This window comes from Podarcis cretensis, assembly GCF_951804945.1.
Source record: "Podarcis cretensis genome assembly, chromosome: 3".
NCBI classification, from domain to species: domain Eukaryota; kingdom Metazoa; phylum Chordata; class Lepidosauria; order Squamata; family Lacertidae; genus Podarcis; species Podarcis cretensis.
In genome coordinates, this window is record NC_137172.1 from 92,246,791 (window position 1) to 92,268,599 (window position 21,809).

Sequence of the window (21,809 nt, forward strand, 5' to 3'; positions counted from 1 at the left end):
TAATAATAATAATTTATTATTTATACCCCACCCATCTGGCTGGGTTTCCCCAGCCACTCTGGGCGGCTTCCAATAGAATATTAAAATACAATAACCTATTAAACATTAAAAACTTCCCTAAACAGGGCTGCCTTCAGATGTCTTCTAAAAGTCTGGTAGTTGTTTTTCTCTTTGACATCTGGTGGGAGGGTGTTCCACAGGGCGGGTGCCACTACTGAGAAGGCCCTCTGCCTGGTTCCCTGTAACTTGGCTTCTTGCAGCGAAGGAACTGCCAGAAGGCCCTCAGCACTGGACCTCAGTGTCCAGAAAGAACTGTATCTCAGACGTGATAAGACAGCCTTCTGCTATCAGTGGTGACAGCCTACATTTTTAAAAGAGAAATCCACATCTTTGCTGTAGCATTTGATTCTAGCTTGTGACATATATTCCCAGTACTGATATAAATAATAGCATAATGAACCATGGAGGAAAAATAAATAATTTTTGTAGTCTTGTAATGTGCCAGATATATATATATATATATATATATATATATATATATATATATTCCTCAGATGTCAAGTTGGTCGTTTTCCCAAATGTAGAAAAGTTTTAGGAAAAATGATAGAAAGTTAGGGTAGTAAGAAATAGTAATGGAAACATCAGAACACTCGAATATTGCCTTGATCTACCTAAAGTTAGTGATGACTGAGGTTGCAATCCTTACCTCCTCAACTGCAGGGCTTTGCAGAACCGCCACTGCATCCACAGCCCATCTGCTCATGGTGGCCACAGCAGAAGATGATTGTGGCAGGATGATCAAGCTCATCACTGCACCAGCTGCTGGTTGGCATAGCAATGGAGTCTGGACTGAGCCTGATGCTCGCCTGTGATGACTGTGAGACTGGCTGGGGATCCTAGACTGGCTCAGCCCTTCCACACCTTTGAAACACCCCATTTTGGGGCTATCCTCTGAGCTCCACCGGTACAAGTACCACCACTGAGTTTCCTGGTTCTAGTTGGGAGTAACTGCTGAAGTTGAAGTCAAGTTCAAATCTAGATTTCTTAGCTTGTGTTTGATCATGATAGGCTGAGGAGAGTAAAGTCTTCATTTCACTCTTTCCCAGCCAACTTTCCATATACAAATTTCTGCTTTTGTCAATTTGTTTACAGTGCAATAATTCCACTGGATCCCTCCCCTGCAACACAAACATATTGGAGTGAAATTTGGTACACATGTTTGGGGCCCAGTTCTAATACCATCTTAGTCTCCATACACATTTTTAAAGAGGAGGAAAAAATGCAAAATACTGGACAATGCAAAATCTCTTATTTCCAATATGAACATTTAACACAACATAATGCACTAGCTCCCTTGAAGATTAAGAAAGGAACTGGAAAGTTAGTGCTGTGTATTCAGGTCAGCATTCTGCATGGTAAGAACCTCTTCTCAATCAGCAAATGGTTTAATGGTGGAAGAGCCAAGCAACATCTGAAGTGCAGCCTTTCAAATCCTGTGCTTTGCTAATTTTAAAATCAAATCCCTACAGGAGAAAATATAAATAAAGTTCAGGTAGTTTGTAATTGCACAGAGAAGTTTGCTACATAGGTAGAGAAAAAGAGAGCCAGTAGTACTGGTTGTGTGCAAGTTCATGCACAAGATACTGACATCTGCTTATAGAGCGGTACAGGCATAGGCTTGTGTTGCCAGGCTTAGTGGATTGCCACATGCCCACACAGTTATACTTCAGGCTGCAATATTATGTTCACTTACTAGGGTGTAAGTGCCACTGACCTCAGTGCTTTTGAGTAAACATGGTTAGAAGATTGCACTGTTGATTCCACTGATTTCAGTAAACTGTTTTTTGGGGGGGGGTGTTTTTTTTTTTTTAACAGACCTTTCTATGAGTCAGTCATTACATGTAGGCTGAAATCCTAAACAAACTTAGGCACAATGAACTCGATGATCCCATGAGTCATGACTCGTAGGCTGTAGTCCCAAGCACACACTGAACTCAGTGGAATTTACTTTTAAGTGTTATTATTTTTTGAATAATTGGGGCTGTAAAACACAGATCACTCGTCTGAGTAGATCACATAGCCAGAATAGAAAGGGCTATATGAAAGGACTAAAATGTAGCCAGAAAAATCCCCCTTCCCTTAAGCTGTGTGATGTTAGATGCCTCTCCTGATGAGGCTTTACAGAAGTTCTAATAAAAGTATGCAGGCCATGTGTCATAAAACTTTAAATATGATGGAATATTCCACTGAACTAGAGACATTTTATTTTCATGCATGCAGACCTAACTTCCCATGGGTAATGTATGCTCAGAGAGACATGTGACTGGCAAACCATGGATGTAATCAGCAGCAATTCCCAATGTGAGAGTCTGTGTGGAGAAGACTGGTGTGGAGGGGAAAATGTATAGTGTGTAAACTTGTACTCAGATTTTGGTAATTTGGAACTCAGGACATCACGTGGACTCAACTGTGCATTCCTTTTCTTGTGTACATTGATTTCCCATGTCAGTAGCCAAGAATATAAGCAAAAGCAAAATATATGCTGGATCTCATACCAAAAGTCTGTCTATTCCAGCAGCTTATTTTCCATTGTGGTCAACCATATGTTTTTGGGAAGCCCTCAAAGCAGGACATTTTTCAGTGTTGTTCCCGAGTAACTGGTGTTCAGAGCCATGGTGTCCCTGTCCCTGGAATCAGCAGATAGCTGTCACGACCAGTTGCCATTAATAGCCTTAGCCTTAGTGGATTTGTCCCTGTTTAAAGTCATCTGAGTTGGCTGCTGTCACCCACTGTTTGGAAGTGAATGCCATACCTTAACTATGTGCAGTTTGAATCAAGGAAATGGGGGCAATGAAATCCCAGTCTAATCACTAAGCAATGAAATTCCAGTCTAACTCCCCCCCCCCACCTAAAAAACCTCCCACAGGAGATTTGATTAGGGAATTGCCTGATATATCTGATTTGGCTCTGTTTCACTGAATTGTGCATAATTATATTACGATTATGACCATTGGTTTTGCAGTGATTGAATGTAGAAATTAAAGTGATTTTTTTTAAAAAAAATGGCAGAAATAGGAAGTACTTATTTTTTTATCTAATTTATATATATATATATATATATATATATATATATATATAATATTTTCAAATTTTATAATCACAATAATTCATAAATTCAATGTTTTTCCGATCAAGAACAAAAAACAAACGTAGACTTCCCCCCTCCCCTCCCCTGGATTCTAATCTTTTCCCACAAAATTTCTTGCATCTCATTTCATCTCAAAATTCTTTGTTTTTCCCTCTTGTTCATCTTAATTTCCAATTATTAGATTACATAAATGTTATATCAAACCTGCTAACACTTTAATATATTTACAGTGGTCTTTTATAATCTAGAAATCTCTTCCATTCCTGCTCAAACTTTTTCTCATGCTGATCTCTGATCTTCGCGGTCATCTTTGCCATTTCGGCATAGTCCATCATCTTAATTATCCATTCTTCTTTTGTTGGTATCTTCTCCTGTTTCCAATTCAGGGCTAGCAACATCCTTGTGGCTGTTGTCGCATACATAAATAACGTTTTTAGATCTCTAGGTTTTTCAACCCCTGTTAGTCCAAGTAAAAAGGCTTCTAGTTTTTTAGGGAAAGTTATCTTAAACATCTTTTTCAATTCATTATACTGTATATCATTTCCCAGAAGTCTTTTACTTTTCTACAGGACCACCACATGTGGTAAAAAGTACCTTCCTTTTCCTTACATTTCTAACACACATTAGCTTTTCATCTAAAATTTAAGGCTATCTTGAAAGTCATATACTTTAAAGGTCAGGTGTAAATGTTGTAAATAAACTAATTTGCCTTATTTATTTATCAGAATAGTACTATCAGCATAAAAATATGTTAGGCGTTTCAATATAAATGAGAGTTTCATTGACTGACTGATTGGTCGGTCCTGCTTAGGTTCCTTGCTATAGCAAACCTGTTTCCTATTCCACAGCTTGCTTAAGTATGTCAGATAGAAAGTGTGATATGGTCACTGGAAAAAGAGGACAGTATTTTTGTTTTTTAAAAATACAAAACCAGTATATTCTGTTCCTGCTCTTATATGGAGGAAGCACAGGGGAAATTATTCTTGACATGCCTACTGGAAAATAAGGTATCCAAACTGAGAGGGGGGAAATGAGAAGAATTTGTCCTCCAGAAGAGATGTGTACCAACATCCCATATTGCATCCTTTTCTGGAATTTTATTATAATATTTATTCTTCCTTCATAGTGTCCAGTTAAGTGCTGTGCAGCTTAAAACTGACCTGGCAGAGCTAGCTTTACTGAGATATCCAGATGCAGACTCTACACGTGGAGCATTGTTGCTGACCTTCTTAAAAGAATATCAAATGTCTCACCTAATAAAGTACTTTTTTTTTCTTCTGGTGGTGCCAGCATTTCCTTGAACAAAGAGCTGCAGGATATTGTTACTGACTTTCTGTCCAACAATTTTGTGCCTTTCTCCCTGTTAAGGACCTAAAGAGGAATCTTCTTCACACTGTGTACTTTGTATAAAAGCCAGATACATTAACACCATTTTAAGGCTTAAAAAAAACAAACAAAAAACCCTCATCTTATCTTCATTGTCTTCTGTACATATGGCCCATCTTAGCACACCACTATTGTCTGCGTTTTAGGCTCCCACTTAGATGCTGTCTGAGATAGCCCAAAGAGAATTCCTCAAGTGCCTTATGGAGGCATTCCTTCCACAAATTTTACAAGCAAGGAATTCGTTTAGAGAATGATGGCCCTCTACATCTTCATTAAATTAGTTAGTATTGGGTATGGCTTTCCTACATTTTGTTGCAAGAATTATAGGCATTAACCAGTACCTGGTCTCTGTGGCACCATGTGATCTTTACTTGTACAGGTCAAGCTTGGACAGGTGGTGGTGGTGACCCTTTGTTTTGGTCAGGGGTGGGGTAACTGTGGCTCTTCAGATGCCACCAGAGTATAACACCCATGATCCCTTACCACTGACCATGCTGGCTGGGACTGATGGAAGTTGGAATTCAAAATCAGGAGTGGCCACAGGCTGCTTTAGGTTGAAAACTGAAAGGGATTACCAGCCATTTTTAAGCTAGATCTTTTCTGTCTTGTCAGACATTTTGGACCACATGGTGAATGGAGCTCTTATGTCTAATGCTTGATCTGTGTGGTTGGCTGTTGTTTGTTTGTTTGCTTATTTGTTTAATGTGGACATTTCTGTCACTGGCCTGTTATAACTTATTTTCTTGACAATATTCATCGGTTTCCAAAGGATAGTAGTGAACAACAAACCATTTTCAAAACAGGTTCTGATAGCAGTAGCAAAAACATCAAGACTGCAGTTCTAACCCCACATTTACTTAGGAGTAAGTATATTTAATTCTTCAGGACTAGTATGAATACTGATTATTTGAGTAGCCGAAGCCATTACAAGAAATAAAATACAACCAATTAAACAGTTGAAATAATGATTTAAACCAGGCATTCTGCAATGGGACTTGCTTTTGAGGAAAGATAGTTAGGCTTGCACTGCAGGTTTATACATTCAGTGACCATGAAGCTACTGAAATGTCTTTGGCAAATCCATTAACGCTCCTTATTTCTCTGGAAGAATGAGACCAATAATGCCATATACATACAATTACAAACAGCTGCTGCAAGGATGAATTAAGTATGGATTGTGGCATGTTCTGTATACTAATTAAGATATGAATGAAAATTTGCTACAGATAATTGGTAATAATAAGTTTGGTCACCAAAGAGATATTTGTGGCAGCCTTCTACACCAGTGTTGCCACAGTTTCTACGGTGGGGATGGGCAACTCTTTGAGGTGAGGGGACCAGAACTGTACACAGTATTCCAAATGCAGTCATGTAATAGACTTGTATGGTATTGTGATATTGGCAGTTTTATTTTCTATTTCCTAATCATCCGTAGCATGGAATTTGCCTTTTTCACAGCTGCTGCCTCATACTGGCTTAACATCTTCATTGAGCTATTTACCACAACAACCCCAAGGTCTTGTTCTGGATCTGTCACCTCCAGTTCAGACTCCATGAATGTAAATGTGAAATTCAGACCCCCCCCCCCAAAAAATCATAGTTTTGCACTGCATTACATTTGCCATTTTACTACCCATTCACAAAATTTGGAGAGGTCGTTTTGAAGCTCTTTGCAATCTCTTTGTATTTTAACAACTGAATGCTTTAGTATTGTCAGCAAGCTTGGCCCGCTCAAGTCCTAAGCGCTTAATCCAGTTGCAACGGGTTTTACATCTGAACTGCAGAAGTATTGCTTTTAAAGTACACTTTGGTGTAATGTTTGGGTTTCTCTTCTTAGGGCTACCAAGGAGTAACAGGGACTCCAGGGATTCCAGGATCCCCAGGGATTCAAGTAAGTTCACGGCATCTTTTCATAGTTCTAAAGTGAAGTCCTTATAAAGAGGTTAAACGAATTATAACTATAAATAACATTAGTAATATGTAATTGTTCCTTACTAGGGGCCACGAGGCCTTCCAGGTGTGAAAGGTGAAGCTGGGTCAGATGGGGCAAAGGTAAGCCAAGTTTTGATAGCTGTAGTTTCTGTACATTAACACAACACCTTTATGAAGAACTATATATTTAGAATGTTCCAAAGATGAACTTACAGCTGCCACATTATAACTACTTACATGACTATTCATATATGCCTTTGTGTAGATAATAATACTTCTGGAAGAATTGTGCGTTTGCTAAAAAATTATTCTGCATTTCTTTTCAAATCAGTTCCATCTTCCACCCTTGCTTGATTTGCTTTGGTTTTTTCCTATGTTCCAAATTTCCATGGGTTCACAGGATATTCAGCCAATCACACATGGAACTTTCATTACATCTGTATGCTTAGATGTATTTTTGAATGCATTTAATTAGTAAGCAATGTTTCTAAAAGCTTGGCGCACTAAAAAGTTACGATCTTGGTGTGTGAGGCTTCTGGGTGTAGCTGCGCTCATGCCAAAGTGGGTGTGATTTTATTGGCTAGATTTCAGCTCTTTTTTTATAAACATAATTCTACATGTGTGGAAAATTCAGATGCTTCAACTTTCTGACATGTCTTTTTCCTGGAAATGTAGCATACTTTTGTATGACATGGAATCCTTCTAACCATCCTTTTATATAGTTCTTGTTCATCTACAGAAGTATGTAAAAAATCATTGACTGAACCAAATTCCAGTGAGCTCTTCAGTGTGCACATAGAGCTCCCAATGATCACATGATTCTCTATAATGTTAAAGGGAACTTAGCATGCATAGTGAAGAGGTATGCTTGGAAATGTCTCCTAACATTTGGGGCAAATGAGGGAACCCATGAATGTTTGGGATCCTTCCTAAATATTAGTGCTTCTAGCTGTGCCATGAGCCTTTAAATCAGATGCTTAAATTCTTCATTCCATGTGAGGTAGGCTGCCATTATGATTTAGCTCAATAACACCTGTAAAATTCATGTCTGAACTGAAACTTGAAGTCAGGTTTCCTGAGTTGAACCTCATATCCTTAATCCAATGAGTGGGAGCAACTGTTGGGAGAACTTCTTCCTCAGTGAAGTTTAGTGAAATGATCCCTTCAATTTCTATATCCACAAATGGAGCAGAGGATTTTAAGAGGAGAATTTGCATACATCTCTGGTTGCTACCAGATTCAGGCTGCAATTCTCTACCCACTGAATTCAATGGAGCAAAGGTCCTCTTCTTGCTCAAGGTGTGGTGCCTTTGGGTGGCTTATATTCTTCTGCTCTTTTCCTTATCTTGTCTCATGGTTCCTTTTACTTCCTTTTTCTAGGGTGAACGTGGACTTCCAGGTTTCCCTGGATTGCATGGGATGCCAGCATCTAAGGTTCAAACCAAATGTTCTTGTAAAAATTGGTAGGATGCTAAAAAGTATCAAGGGATGTTGAAAAGCAAAAAATGGTGCCTAGTAGCTCGTTCAATGAAAATGTAAATGGTGCAATTATTTCATCCAAGAACTTTTAGCTTCATTTATTTTCAATTAGTGTAGGCAGGCAGCTATACTTACTTAGGATGATCATCTTTTATCTACTATTTTCCATCACAGGGGCCGTGACACGGTGCTAAGCAGACAATTCTTTAGTATACACCCCACCCTGGCCAAGGAAACTGGGATTCTCATTTAATTTATCTAGAGTGTTTTAAACTAATTTTTTAAATACTGTAATTTAAATAGTTTTAACCTGCTCTGGGACCTTATGTTGCAGGAAAGGTAATAAATTGAAAATAATAATAGATGGCATATGAAAAACTATGGCTGTGAGCACATGCAATGCTAATCTATAGTTTAGTGTCATGTAAGTGAGCAACACTGTAGTCTCCTGCCCCTCTTTTCCTTCTTTGTAACCAGAAGGAGGATTTAGTGGTATTTAGATTCACTGGATTAGTGTTAGATTTGAACCAGGGGTTCTGTTTTAAAAAGAACTCTGGTAAGTTTTATAGTACATCAGCTTCAAACCATGGTTTACAAAGCGATCTTGTTAAACTAACCACACTTCATTTGAAATCAGGACCCTTTGCTGGAACATAATGACAAACTGATGTCCTGTGAAACTGCAGGTAGAGGCTAACAAAGTTGGTTTCCTGGCTACACAGGAAGAAGAGAGAAAAGGGGAGTGCAGGGGCTTGATGTTTTGCTTGGGCTTGTCCACAGAACCATGGTTTAGTGTAACATGTAGATATGTTGCCCAATGTCAGTTCAAAACCTGTCTTTTGTTATATATTCCTCAGATTGCCTTGTACTTTAGTATACTTCTGATAACCTACGACATGCAATTGTTTGAAATTTTGCTTAGGCATTTGTTTGAAATTTAGCTTTTCTATATTGAACTTGCTATAAATTGTTACCAATGGATTTTCATACAGTGAAAGACCATGGGTTTTCATTTCTCCCTGCCATTCAGTTATTTGGTTGAGGTGCAGAGCTGCTTCCCCAGTACCAGGCATTGCTGCTGTTTACTGGGGCAGTATAGGGACAGAGTAGGGTTGTAGCAAGGTTGGGGCTGTATTGAGTGCACCAGCAGCAATGCCAGATTGGTTCTGCTGGTATGCCTGAGCAGCTCTAACCTAGCTGCCACCCTGACCTTATCCCACCAAGCAGCAGTGATGTTGGTATTTTAGAGGGCAGCTGTGTGGCACCGTCCCATCATGTGGGCATTCTGACTCTAAGGTGGTGAAGGCAGACTTGCATTCTATAAGGTGGTGGCTTGAATATATATTTGCTGCAGTCTTAGGCGCTGGTTTCCAGGACAGCAAATGTGTATTCAAACCACATCCAAATCACTTAAATTGTTGCCTATCTCACTGATTCCCAATATGTGGAACATCCTGTCCTGAACAATATAAGTTGTTTTCTTAAATCAAAATGATTTCTGTATGCACATTCTTTAATCCAGGGTGACAGGGGACCTAAAGGAGACCAAGGGCTACCAGGAATTTATGGGAAAAAGGCAAGTATAAATTTAATATTTAAATTTGTATTGCTGGTAGAGATGCAGGCAAAGTTCCCTGAGCTCAGCATTGCATACAAGCTTTGGGGTTAAGGAAGGCTTCCAAAGGAGAGCTGAATGTCACTAGCTCCCAAATTCCTTCCTCCCACCTGCCCTGCCAGCTCTCCTTAACCCCACCCCAACTAGCCCCACAATCTTCGCAACATGTTCCTTCCTTCTGTGCTTTGCACAGGGAGAGGGAAGTTCTGTCCCCCTACCCCCAGTGCTCTGGCTACATCTCTTCATGGCTAGCAGGACTTCACCCTGGTGCCCTGCTGTGCTGTGATCTGTCCTGGTCTTTGCTTTAGAACAATGGCTGCAAATGTGGCATCCACCCAAATGCTTAGAAAGTTGAGGTAATTTTAATCTGCTTTAGTATTTCAACTTTTGTATGTTTTTAAGAATGGTTGTAATTTTTTCTTGCTTTTATTATTGTACCTTTTTGTGGGCCACTTTGAGGTTTTTGGGGTTGTTTTTTCAATCTAACAATGTATAAACTTTGTGAAATGAAATGAAATAAACTCCTATCAGCCTCAGCCAACATCACCAATATTTAGGGGTAATAGGAGTCCAGCAGGATTTGGAAGGCACCATTTTGGCCAGACCTAGGTCTAGAAGACGTTGGCTGAGGCTTTCTTTCCCCCGCAGTGGTTGTGTTCAGTGTAGTCCTAATGCCACAGTCCTGTCAGTGCAAGGATTTCTCCCTCTCTCCTTGTTTCACGTGCCTGCTAAATCTCTTCCCACAACCCCCCCAGAGCAGATTTAGGGAGGTGTGGGGTGTGTATGGGGAAAGAGGTTGGAAATTCTTTTGTGTTAGGGCTAACTCTTGTACCAGCACAAAAAGTTGATAGAATACCTCCCTGTGCCTTTCAAACAACCTCCTTCTCTGTTACTGTCCTACGCCTGGAGTACTTGTGGCATGTTTAAATCTCTCATTTTCGTGATTGCTCGGGAATTAGCAGGATGATGGTCCTTTCTCTTGTGATGGAGGGCAGAGCATGTAATGATGTGTTCCTTTCACCTTTTCTCCCTGGTGACTCCCACCTTAGCCTTGGCAGGAGCTCTGTATTCTCCAGTGAAAGGCTGCCATGCCTAAAATCACTCCAGATATTCTATACACCAAACACACCCTACGTGCCATTCAGCTGTAGAGTGTAAGTGCTCCAGGTTTATGAACAATGGGACAATAATCTATCCTGCCATGGTCATTCTAGGAACTGATGAGCTGACATCCCCTCACTGCATGTGTATGGATGTTGTGTCATGGATTAATCACTCTGGAATTGCCTCAGGTTGTGATGACACACAGGCTTACTTTGCTTAAACAATACAGTTGCCTTGCTTATTGCCTTCTTTTATTCTTTTGACAGGGTGCAAAAGGAGAAAGGGGTACAGCAGGGTTTCCTGGAATGCCTGGGAGGCCTGTAAGTTTCATGTTGTTGCTTTCCCTTTTCCTTTTGACGGTTCTCTCTCATTACATAATGTGAATAATAGCATCTTCACTATATTGTCACAGGGAAATCCTGGGAGCAGCGGGAAAGACGGCCTACCTGGAAATCCAGGTTTTAAGGTATTTGAAATATTGAATCTAATCAAATACAATAGGACAAATACCTTGTACTGAGAATGAACTTGCATTAAGAATCTGTGAGCTTGTGATTGAGCTCCCTGTGTTTTATTATTTGTTTATTACAATTTTTATCCCATTTTTCAGGTGCATATTTTCTCCCAAAAGAGATCTCATCAGTCAAACAGGCTTACAGACTAAAAAGACAAGGCAAATAAGGGAAGGGGAGTTAGTGGGAAAAGACAGAGGAGGGAGGTAAATTTGGCAGTGCTGGAATGCATTTGCTTTTCAAGCAGTCATTCCTATTCACATTCCCTATAGTCATTCATATTCTTCCTCTGCTGGTGTTCTGGTTTGGATAGAAGCAATGCAGCTACCCCCGCGTTTAGTCTTTTGGCCAAAGTCCCCTTCTCTTCACTTCTGCAACCCCAAGGCAATTGGCAGAGGAGAGGATGAAAAGATTTAGCACACATGCCCCATGCAAAGAGCTAGCAAAGATGTCTACCAGGAAAAAAGAAAAGAAGAAAGGGAGCACAGTATTTTCTTAGTTCCTGGAGAGATTGTCTGGGATCTCCCTTGCTAAGGAAAGCCTTAATGGAGTAGCCTCCCTGGAGTTGGGGAGGAAATTGATTGCAGGCAGGCGTGGTTTTTTGCATAAAGCAGCCTGGTTGTTTCATTGCCTGTAGCCAGATGTTATATTAGGGAAGGGGATAGATGCAAAACATTTGTGAAACTTGCTGGGTCCTGTTAACTCCTGCATGCCCAGCTCATTAGTTCTCCTGAGACAGCTTGCACCCGTGAGAGAAAGCAAGTAGAATGATCCTACAGGTTGCATGTGGGGGAGGGAGGGAAGGGAGCTTGTATTTACTTGAGGGTGTGTGTGCATGCCTGCGTTTCAGTGGTTACCCTGTTGAAGCTGCAGCCTAACCAAAGAGCAATACAACTCAGGACCACGTTACTTGAGAGGCTGCCTCATCCCTTGAATACACAGTAGGACACTGTGTTCTGCAGGAGAGCTTCCCCTGCTAGTTCCAAGAGATCAGAGGCCCCCTGCATAGTAACTTGGAGAATTTTCAGGGTGGCTGTCCCCGTTTCGTGGAACAGCATTCTGGTTAAGATATGACAGGCACTCACTATCTGAACTTTCTGGTCAGGCTACGACAAACACCCTCTATTTGCACTTCCGGGAAACAATTGAAGACATTATCTGTGCTGTTTTTAACTATTTTTATGCTGTTTTTATATTGCATACATTGCCTTGAGACATATATGTGGAAGGTAAGGTAAAGGTAAAGGGACCCCTGACCTTTAGGTCCAGTTGTGACCGATTCTGGGGTTGCGGTGCTCATCCCGCTTTATTAGCCGAGGGAGCCGGCATACAGCTTCCGGGTCATGTGTCCCGCATGACTAAGCTGCTTCTGGCGAACCAGAGCAGCACACCGAAACTCTGTTTACCTTCCCGCCGGAGTGGTACCTATTTATCTATTTGCACTTTGACGTGCTTTCGAACTGCTAGGTTGGCAGGAGCAGGGACCGAGCAACGGGAGCTCACCCCGTCATGGGGATTCAAACTGCCGACCTTCTGATCAGCAAATCCTAGGCTCTGTGGTTTAACGCGCAGCGCCACCCATGTCCCTATGTGGAAGGTAATTAATAACTAATAATAATGAAATGTATGTGAGAAGGAGGACTGAAGTCATATGCAGTTACTTGCATTTCATTTACCTTTTAAATGCTGCCATTGGTGCTGCCCCCCTACCAAAGCTTTCTTTGTTGCTGCAGCAGAGGCTCTTGTAGTTACCCCTGTTCCTGTAAACTCAACACATGTACAGTCCCCATGGATGCTTTTTCTTCATGGGTGGTGCTGGTTTGGCTGCATAACCAACAGCACTCAGTAGCTTAAGATGAGAAATAGAGGGAATAGGGAGAATGTATTGGATTGTCATCTGAATGGTTTTTCCTGCTGGTGATGTGGGCTCAGTGCATTCTTTTAAAACTGTATGTCTTTATGTTTGAAAAGCATTACATTCTCGAGTCACTCTTTGATAACAGGTAGATACAGAAAAGGAAGAGTTTGTTGCTCATTTTCTTTAAGCTATAAAAGCAGTAGTCTCTTATTTCTGCTGGAGTAAAATGTTGTCAGCTTGCCTTTGAACATCTGCTCTCCATAAAACACCACTTTACTTTGGGCTTTATTGTAATCAAAATCAGAGGATTTTTACAAGCATCTTTGGAGATTTCTGCTGGAGCCTTCCTTATTTTCTTAGAAAAATTCAGAAACAGATTTATTCTTGGAAACAGTAAGAAATACTTTGCTGCACACCAAACCCATCCTTTCTACAATTTGGCCTCTGTGTGGTCACACACATGGGGATCCTCTTTTGTGGAATGATCCAAAATGCAACCCTTCTTTGTGAAATGGGTGAGTTTTTCTCCCCTGTCTCTTTCCATTGATTCTAGAAATGCTGCCAAAAAAAAAAAAAAAAATTCAGCCAGCCTCACTCTTCTTACTGCAGACAGATCCACATCAGGCATGATTTGCAAATCTCTGAATCATGGTTGCCGAGTTTCAAAGCTATAGCTAAATCAAGCCTGCACAAGATGTTCCCGATTGTTTCCCCATAACTGCTATGCTTCTTATGACAACCAGTGCTCTATTTTTATCATGCTGGCTCTTTGGTAACTATTGTTAACAAATTATGAACCACAATTGAGATCATGCACTCCCATTCCACAGCTCCTTCCCCTTGCAGAAGGAAGAACACATCCAGTCCTTAACCACAGCTAAGCAATTAGTCATTCAGCACCAGTGCTAACCATGGTTAAGGCTAGCTAGGATTTCCCCTCACAGTAGTATCTGAAATGTAATTTAAACTGCAGATTTGAATTCTGGGTGAAAGGGAACAGCCTTAATGTTGGCACTGACAGTGCTTAACCATGGTTTAAGGGGGAGGAGTGTATTTACTTTGGGGATGGGTGAGGGCAGATCACAGCATTTCTGAGACTGGCTCCTGGTTTCTTAATTGTCAGGGAGTCACTGTTAATTTGCACCATCCCTTCTTGTTCAGAGGTGAGTCAATCTGTGGTTGCAAAGGAAGGATCTCACTTGGTAATTCAAGCCGGGGCTACATTTTCCTTAAATTCAAGCCACAATTCAGTTTTATCCTCACAACCCTGTCAGTTATGTTTAGTGTGAGAGATGGTGACTGATCCACTCTCAGCTTTGTCGCTGAGTGGGGATTTTAGCATGGGTCTCCTCAGCCCTTGTCCGACAACCTAACCACTGTACCCCAGTCTCCCTTACAATGGATATCAGTGACTTAAGGGCTCTGCAGTATGAACCATCACAGCTAATGAACCATCACAGCTAGCAGACAGAAAGACAGCCAGGCTTTTAACAGGTTCCCTAAAAAAGAAGAGGTTTGGCAGCATTATGCCCAGAGTTAGTTTTACTGCCAAGGCTGCCAAGTCAGCCTTTCAAATCAGTTTGTTTAGATTTGAATAAATATGTCGAAGTACGAGCAAGGCAACCTTCTTCCTTCGTTCTCGTGTTCAAAGAAAAATAGTGACTGGTGCAGTCACAATTCCAAAAAATAATGAGGGTTTACATCTAAAGGACCATGTCTGCATATGTGTGTTTCTGAAATTTGAGTAAAGCAGCCACTTGGCCTGTATTGGATGCCATTCCCAGAGGGTTCTCTGACATTCAGGAGCAGCTCTTCAGGGTGGGGAGGATGAGAGGCTGTAATAGGGAGGAGCTTTAAGATATGACTAGTAGTCTGAAGACACCTCTTTGGATCTTGTGCAATGTCTGCAACTCAGATGAGTGCAGGAGGATAACCTAAACAATGGCTTGGGGCAGTGGAAAGAAATGTCATAGCTATTCATGGTGATGTAATACTTTTCCAGCAGATTTTGCTCATTTCCTCTATATTGGCTGAAGAAAGTGCATGTCCTTTTATGAAATAAAGCCCTGCACTGAAAGGCAAACATTTTAACCAGTTAATATTTTGAACTAATTTTAACTTTTTGTCATCAATATTAAGGGAGAAGCCGGACAACCAGGTTCTGCAGGACTAGAAGGACCACGGGGAGAGCCTGTAAGTCCACCCCAATGTTTTATACTTCAGTTATATTTTGCACTGATATTTTGTTACAGTTTTGCAGGGGTTCAACATTTTTCTTGGAAATATATGTTTTTAGAGGTCTGGTGTCAAGGAAGTTTGAGTCCAGTTTGCTCTATTATACTGATGAGTAGATCAGGCTTACCCATGAACCAGACCTCCTCAAAATAGTGGCTCACAGGCATACATACATGCTTAGAATCAGGGAACAGTGGGATCTACTTCTGAGTAAATAAACAGAGGTTTGCATTGCATTTCTATGTAGACCTCAGTGTAAGGATCTCACAGTGTGATGAGCAGAGATGGAAGGGATCTGTCATTTTTGGTTCTCTCCATTTCTCATTTTTCCAATCTTAAATTCAGTTCTCCATATTTTGGTAGCAATTTGCAAAAATACATATTTTTTAAAAACCCCCACCAGCATTTTTGTGTGAATTTATTTTAACAAGCACATTTTTATGCAGTTTTGTATTTTTGCAAGCAATTTCTCCTAATACAATTCATTTTTTATGTTCTTTTCGCTAATATAGGCATCTTTGTGCATTGACTGTATTTGGCTTCTTCTCATATTATTCTCGAAAGTACAAATTCAATAGATTCAGCTTTAAATGTGAACTGAATTGAATCCACCCCCCATTCCTGGTGATAAGAGAAAGTGGTTCTCTCAATTCACTTGCTGACATACATAACCAGAGTGCACCTGCGCTTGGGGAAAAACAAATTCTGAGGCTGCACTTCAAATTAAGATTCTGCCAATGTGAGTGACCTCATAGTTACTAGGATGCATAAACATTGGATGAGCAAGAGAACTGGAACTTGCTTCTTCTGATCAGCAGTCTCTGTGTCCTAGATAATGACTACTAAATATATAACAAAAAAGTTGAATTAACTGTATTGCCCACTCCGCCTATAATTCAAAATGATATATGTGTTTAAATGTTAGGTTGTTTCAAACACTTAGATTTACAGTTATTCTTGGGAACGAACATCAGAGAAATTATTATGTAGTTACAGTGGTCTGAAACTAGTGTACAGTGAGGATAAAAACTGGGTCAGTAGAAACATATGATACCTTTCCATGTCCAAAATCTCTGCTAGTAGGAGATGCTTGAGGAACATGCCTGGACCGCTGTCTGCATTTTTGTTCATTGTGCTGACTTCAGCCATGTTTGGTGCCAGGAAAATCAGTGTTTGTATTCCCTATAAACAAACAATGTTATTCTTCTGCCAGTGAAATTTGGATGCAAATTGTTTAAGTCCTTAAAATTTAGGTCTGTGTTTTATTATCCACTAGCCCCTTTGAGTCTGTAAGAAGGTAGAATATAAATCCAAAAATATAACCAGGTAGGTAAGTTGCCATGTGATTTTCAGATCTTCTTTCTTATATTTGAACTTGCAAAATAGGACTTCCGGGTTAGCGCGATCGGCTAATGGCGGATTCCGTCCGAGCTCCGGAGGGAATCGGCTCTGCTGAAGACGGGTCTTGCCGCGCCGGCGACGCGGGGACCCTTAGAAACCGCAGGTGCGGAAGCCTGCGGACTTGGTGACTCGGCGGGCACCTTTAAGCGCCTTCCCCGACCCACGAAGAGCCTTTTTAAAGGCTACGGAGAGGGTACGGGGAGTGGTGTGGTGCTGTGAGTAGACCGCTACTTCAGTGGAGCAAAGCCACGCAGCCATGGCCGGAGAGCGCTGACTTTTTCCCCAAAATTCGGACTGGAAAAAGAACAACCCGTGAGTAGAATGGAATCGGGACTTTAAAATTTATACCTTTGAATTCGGTACAACCGGGGGATGTGCTAAAGGGAAGTCCGCACCCCCCCTACCTACAAACGATCTAAAGCAAGGATCGGAGAACTAAGGTGGAGAGTACTGTTTTTGGTGTCAGATAAAAGATACTTCCAAGAATTTAATAGAAGAAGTCTTGTGCTGGAGAGAAAGTGAGGAATTTTGGAAGCTTTTGTGTAACCCCCCCCCCCCGAACCCGGGAGCGTCCTGTGTGTGAGCCGGAGGAAAAAAGAATAAGGAGTTTGACAGCTGTCAAAGGAGCTGTCAAACGGGCGGCTAAAGTTAAGAACTTTGTTATTTAATGACTCTCTGAATTAAAAGTGTTGCATTTGAATTGAGGTGGTTGGAAACAACGTAGCTATAAATAACAAGTAACGGACTGTTGGAAAAAGGACTATCAAGTAATTGGAATCCCCCTAGGGGGAACTAGAGACATTACAATGGCTGCAGAGGGAAAATTACTGGCAGAGATAGAAAAAATGTTTTTTCTCGTGGGAATCCTGCAAGAGCAGAGTACGGCTATGAATAAAGAACTTATGACCTTGAACTCTAAAACAAACAACTCTGCTGAATGCATAAAGGATTTGACTGATAAGGAATCTGCAGCTGAACCAGAAGAGGCGTCTTTGGAATTGGTGGAAAGGAAAGAAGGAGTGAAAAAATTACAGGAAAATACCAATCAGAAGCCTATATTGTCAGGAAATAAAGAAGAAGATCTTCAGACTACAAATCTGCGAAAGATGAGAAAGATGAAGGAGGAAGTCCCTGGAGTCCCTGGAATACTGGAATTTAAAAGAATAAAGAAATATGATTGGGACTTCCTCTTTGAATATGGGAGATCAGCTGAACTTTTGCAGCAACTGCTTTTAAGTACTCTGGATGGAAGAAAATTTGATGTGACTGTGACAGAACTCCTTCGAGACCTGAGGACCAACAAAAAGGGTTATCAACAAAATCGGCAGAGAGAGACTGACAGAGACTTGAAGGCCTCGGATGTGAGGAATCCGGGCTAGGAACTGTTTTTGGGGACATCTGCTTGGGAAGGGATGGAAACCGGGGTAGGGAGGGAGGGGAGAATAGAATTTCAAAATTTTATGATTTTTGTATTTGGCCATTATGACATATAATTAATTAATATATGAAGGGAGAAATTCTTGGAAGGGAAACTAGGTCGACCTTAGAAAAAGGATTTAATGTTTATAATAGAATTGGATAAGTTAAATGTGGATAAGTAAAAAGAGTTAAGTTTCAAAATAACAATAATATGTTAAAGATGGGAGATAAGAACTTGCTGAATTAATTATGGGAATTGGGATGTATGAAGAGGGGGTGGGGGGAAGTCAGGGAAAGGGGGTAAAGAAAGTAAGAATATGAAATTATACATGTTTTGTTTTTGTTTTTGTTTTTGTTTTGTGTGTGTGTGTAAAATGTGAAAATCTAATAAAAATTTTATTAAAAAAAATGAACTTGAAAAATAACAGATGCATTGGAATACAATTTCTGATGTAAGTGGAAACTATGGTTTCTCACTACATGAATGTGCATTCCTCCTCTTGGATGCATGCAAGGCGGAGACCAGAGGCTTTCATTTCCACAGTTCTCTGTGACATCTAAAACTGAACTGTGGTTAATGAGAACAAACCTGGACCTAACCATTGCTTTCCATTATGTCTGAACTGGGCCTGTGATTTGTTCATTATTATGCTTGATGGTAAAAGACTAAATATTTTAGTAATCTGAGAAACAGTGATGTGTGTGATCTGAACAGAAATTTGTGTTCCGGAATATGATGGTAAAGCCCAACAACCAAGGATATGCATTTGAGTGGGTCACACAGTATATTTTTTAATAAAGCAAACCTCAAAATATATCCAGAGACAGACTTTGGAATTTTGAGGCCCACGGGATATCCCATGATACATTCAGTCCATTAATCACTTGATCTGCTGAGAGTTTCTCTAGGGAAATATGCTTTGCATATGGTTAGAAATGGACAGGTTGTCTATTTCTGATCCATTTCAGTTTCATGTATGTTCATTGATAACTCAATTCTTGTTTTCCCATGAATCGATGAGCTTTTTTTAAAACAACACAAACCCTCACATAATTCCTAATAAATATTCGTTAATTTCAGCTGTTCAGTGTTAGCCAAAGACATTACCGTATTAAGACAAGACTGATTACAGCTTGTCATTGAGTCTAGCCATCTCATTCAACTGGAGTCAGAATGGGTGCAGCACTTGTTCTGGATCGGGAACCTCGTAAATTCTATTTAGAAAGAGTGGCAGATGTTAAAAAGAAGAGACATCCATCCTTATATCATTCTAGCTGTCCTCAAGAACGTAGGGCTACTCTACAAAGATGGCTTAAAAGTAGCGGGCAATGTTTCGCTACCTTGAGTTACTGTGAATTCCTTGAGAAAATTGTATCCCATGGTAGCTTTCTTGGATTGATATACCCCTTGGAGGAGTTCTGTAGAGGAGCAACCTGGGTATCTTTTTGCATGTTCACTGAAACCCTGTTCATGCATTTTTGCATGGACTTGTGCAGAGAGTCCAATCTCCAACTTCTTTGGTTATGGCAGCTTTACCCCCAACCACCCAGGGTTCCAAACCATGAAGGGAAGTCTAAATGTATTCAGCTGAATGCACCTAGATTCCCTATTCAAACCTTCCTGCTCTACACATGAATGCACGGGTGGAGCCAGCATGCACTGGGTCTCTCAATATGGTGAATCCTTTTTCCTCCATGAGTGCAGCCTTTAGGGAAGCTAATTCCTTGATATTTCCCCAGACCCAGACTATAGGCTTGTTTTGTTTTTTTAATTTTAAAGGATGATTGCAACAAATACTTAAACAATCTTAGCTGTGATCATTTGGAATGATTACAGTTTTCATTTTTCAGACAAACCTAATGGCTATGAATTCAACAGAGAGTTAGGAACTCCTAATCTCATTGATTGTGCTCAGTTATTCTGTTACACTAGGAATGTATTTCGTAATTCTTTTGGCAAGGAATTTGTTTTACAACATATATGTTGAACTTCCTATGCACTGGAATAATTTATAGGGAGAGAAAGAAAGGAAGAGAAAGAAAAGGTGCTGTGTCTGGTTTTCAGGAAGCAAATGGAGATGAAAGAGAATATAACTTTTTTACACAATTTTATATTTTAAAAATACGTAATGCATGCTGTGGGCTTCTTTTAAAATCTGGTTTCTTCTCACTTAATTTCCTTTTTGAATGCACTTCTAATTCTATTTGTGATTATTTTACTGTAGTCAAATGTTTTATCTAGCCAGGCATTGCATAATTTTACTTGACTTTCTTCTCTTTTCTTTTACGTTCCTAGTTGTTTCCACATGTATAAGATGTTTGAGAATGATGCAGTCTAGCCATAAATGAGGAACAGAAGCCCACTCAGCCAAAGCACTGCATGGTTTCTTTGGAATGCTTTCCAGCTACTTCTATCTTGTCTCTGCTTCCTGCCTCCTTTGTCTTTTTCCTCAAGCCTACCCTAACTTCACTTGCTCCTTCTCTTGCCTTTTCTGCATCCTTCCTTCAATCTTCTCTCTGGCCTTTCCCATTACATTAGCTTCTCTTTGTTTTCTCAGTAGTCCTCCTGCTCCTGTGTGGGGTTTAAATTGCAAATGCGTGTATGTGTATGCACATACGCACAGAGGGACGAAGCCTTCACCAAACACTATATACTGTATCTCTCTTTCCTATGCACAAATCTGCTCATAATTGCAGACAGCACAGTGTGGCTAATGGTAGCCACATTTAAAGCCATATGGTGGAATTAAAAGCATGTTACCTGAGGGTAACTCTTCAGGACTGAATCCAGTGTCTTGTTCCACTCATGAATGGGGCTCTCCTGTCTTCTGCACCGTCTACTCTCTGTGAATCTGCTCCGATGTGTCCCCCAATCATCTAAAGCAGATGTTGGGGGGGCTTATAGGGAGAGCATGGGGGTAGGAGAGGAAGAGGAAGTCCAGAAGTGCGAATGGAATTCCATTGGATACAATGCTAAGACTGCTGGGCCATTGGTTGGACTGTGCCCAAGTTTTTTTAATGGCTAATTCTTCCAATGCAGAAGAGAATTGAGTAAGAAAGTTTGAAGAGCAGCAGACTAGACATGTCATCAATAGTAGTGATAGCAGATGAAGGGATTGGTGTTAAGATATAGCTAACAACAAGAGCAGGTATGGTGGTCTGAGTACTAGCCAAGGAAAGATTTTAAGGATATTTATTTTCTCCGAAGACTCTTTAAGTTTTTGAACAGAGATCAGATACATAAAATGGCACGTTTGAGTTTCTGTTTAAAAGTAGTGTTTATCCCTGTTGCTCTTGCAGAAAACTTCTGTACAGAGAAAAGAAAGATATATTGGAGATGTGTGTCCTGTTGAATAGGGTTAATTCTACAAAGGACTTCCCCAATGGCTATTTTCCCCTTAAGCCAGTGAATCATGAATTATTCCATACAATTTATTCTAACACTCCCAGAGAGTGGCACTTTTCCCATTTGTAGTGCTTCCAAAGATCCTGTTTCCCTTGGTGGTTTAACAATTGCATGAAAAATCTGTTTTGTATTAGTGTTTGATTAGAGACAGGCATTCCTTATCATTTCAGTTAATGCAACCCTTGCAAAATTTGTATTTTTTAATAACACGGATTGAATTTAACAAGTTTTGTGGCAAGGCCTAAAAGATAGGCCTGATCTTTTGATCACCCAGAAATATTACCCTGACAATTAAGGTAACGTCTGCCTTTCCA

At 40.4% G+C, this 21,809-nt stretch overlaps 1 protein-coding gene across 1 annotated transcript in view; it reads left to right on the forward strand.

The window, feature by feature from the left end:
• The window catches only part of COL21A1 (collagen type XXI alpha 1 chain), a 118,718-nt gene that overhangs the window by 68,428 nt on the left and 28,481 nt on the right, over positions 1–21,809 (forward strand). The window contains exons 13-19 of the mRNA XM_079970606.1: positions 6,372–6,425; positions 6,533–6,586; positions 7,847–7,900; positions 9,468–9,521; positions 10,931–10,984; positions 11,077–11,130; positions 15,174–15,227. Coding sequence (XP_079826732.1) covers positions 6,372–6,425; positions 6,533–6,586; positions 7,847–7,900; positions 9,468–9,521; positions 10,931–10,984; positions 11,077–11,130; positions 15,174–15,227 — 378 coding nt within the window. The remainder of the gene's footprint in view (positions 1–6,371; positions 6,426–6,532; positions 6,587–7,846; positions 7,901–9,467; positions 9,522–10,930; positions 10,985–11,076; positions 11,131–15,173; positions 15,228–21,809) is intronic.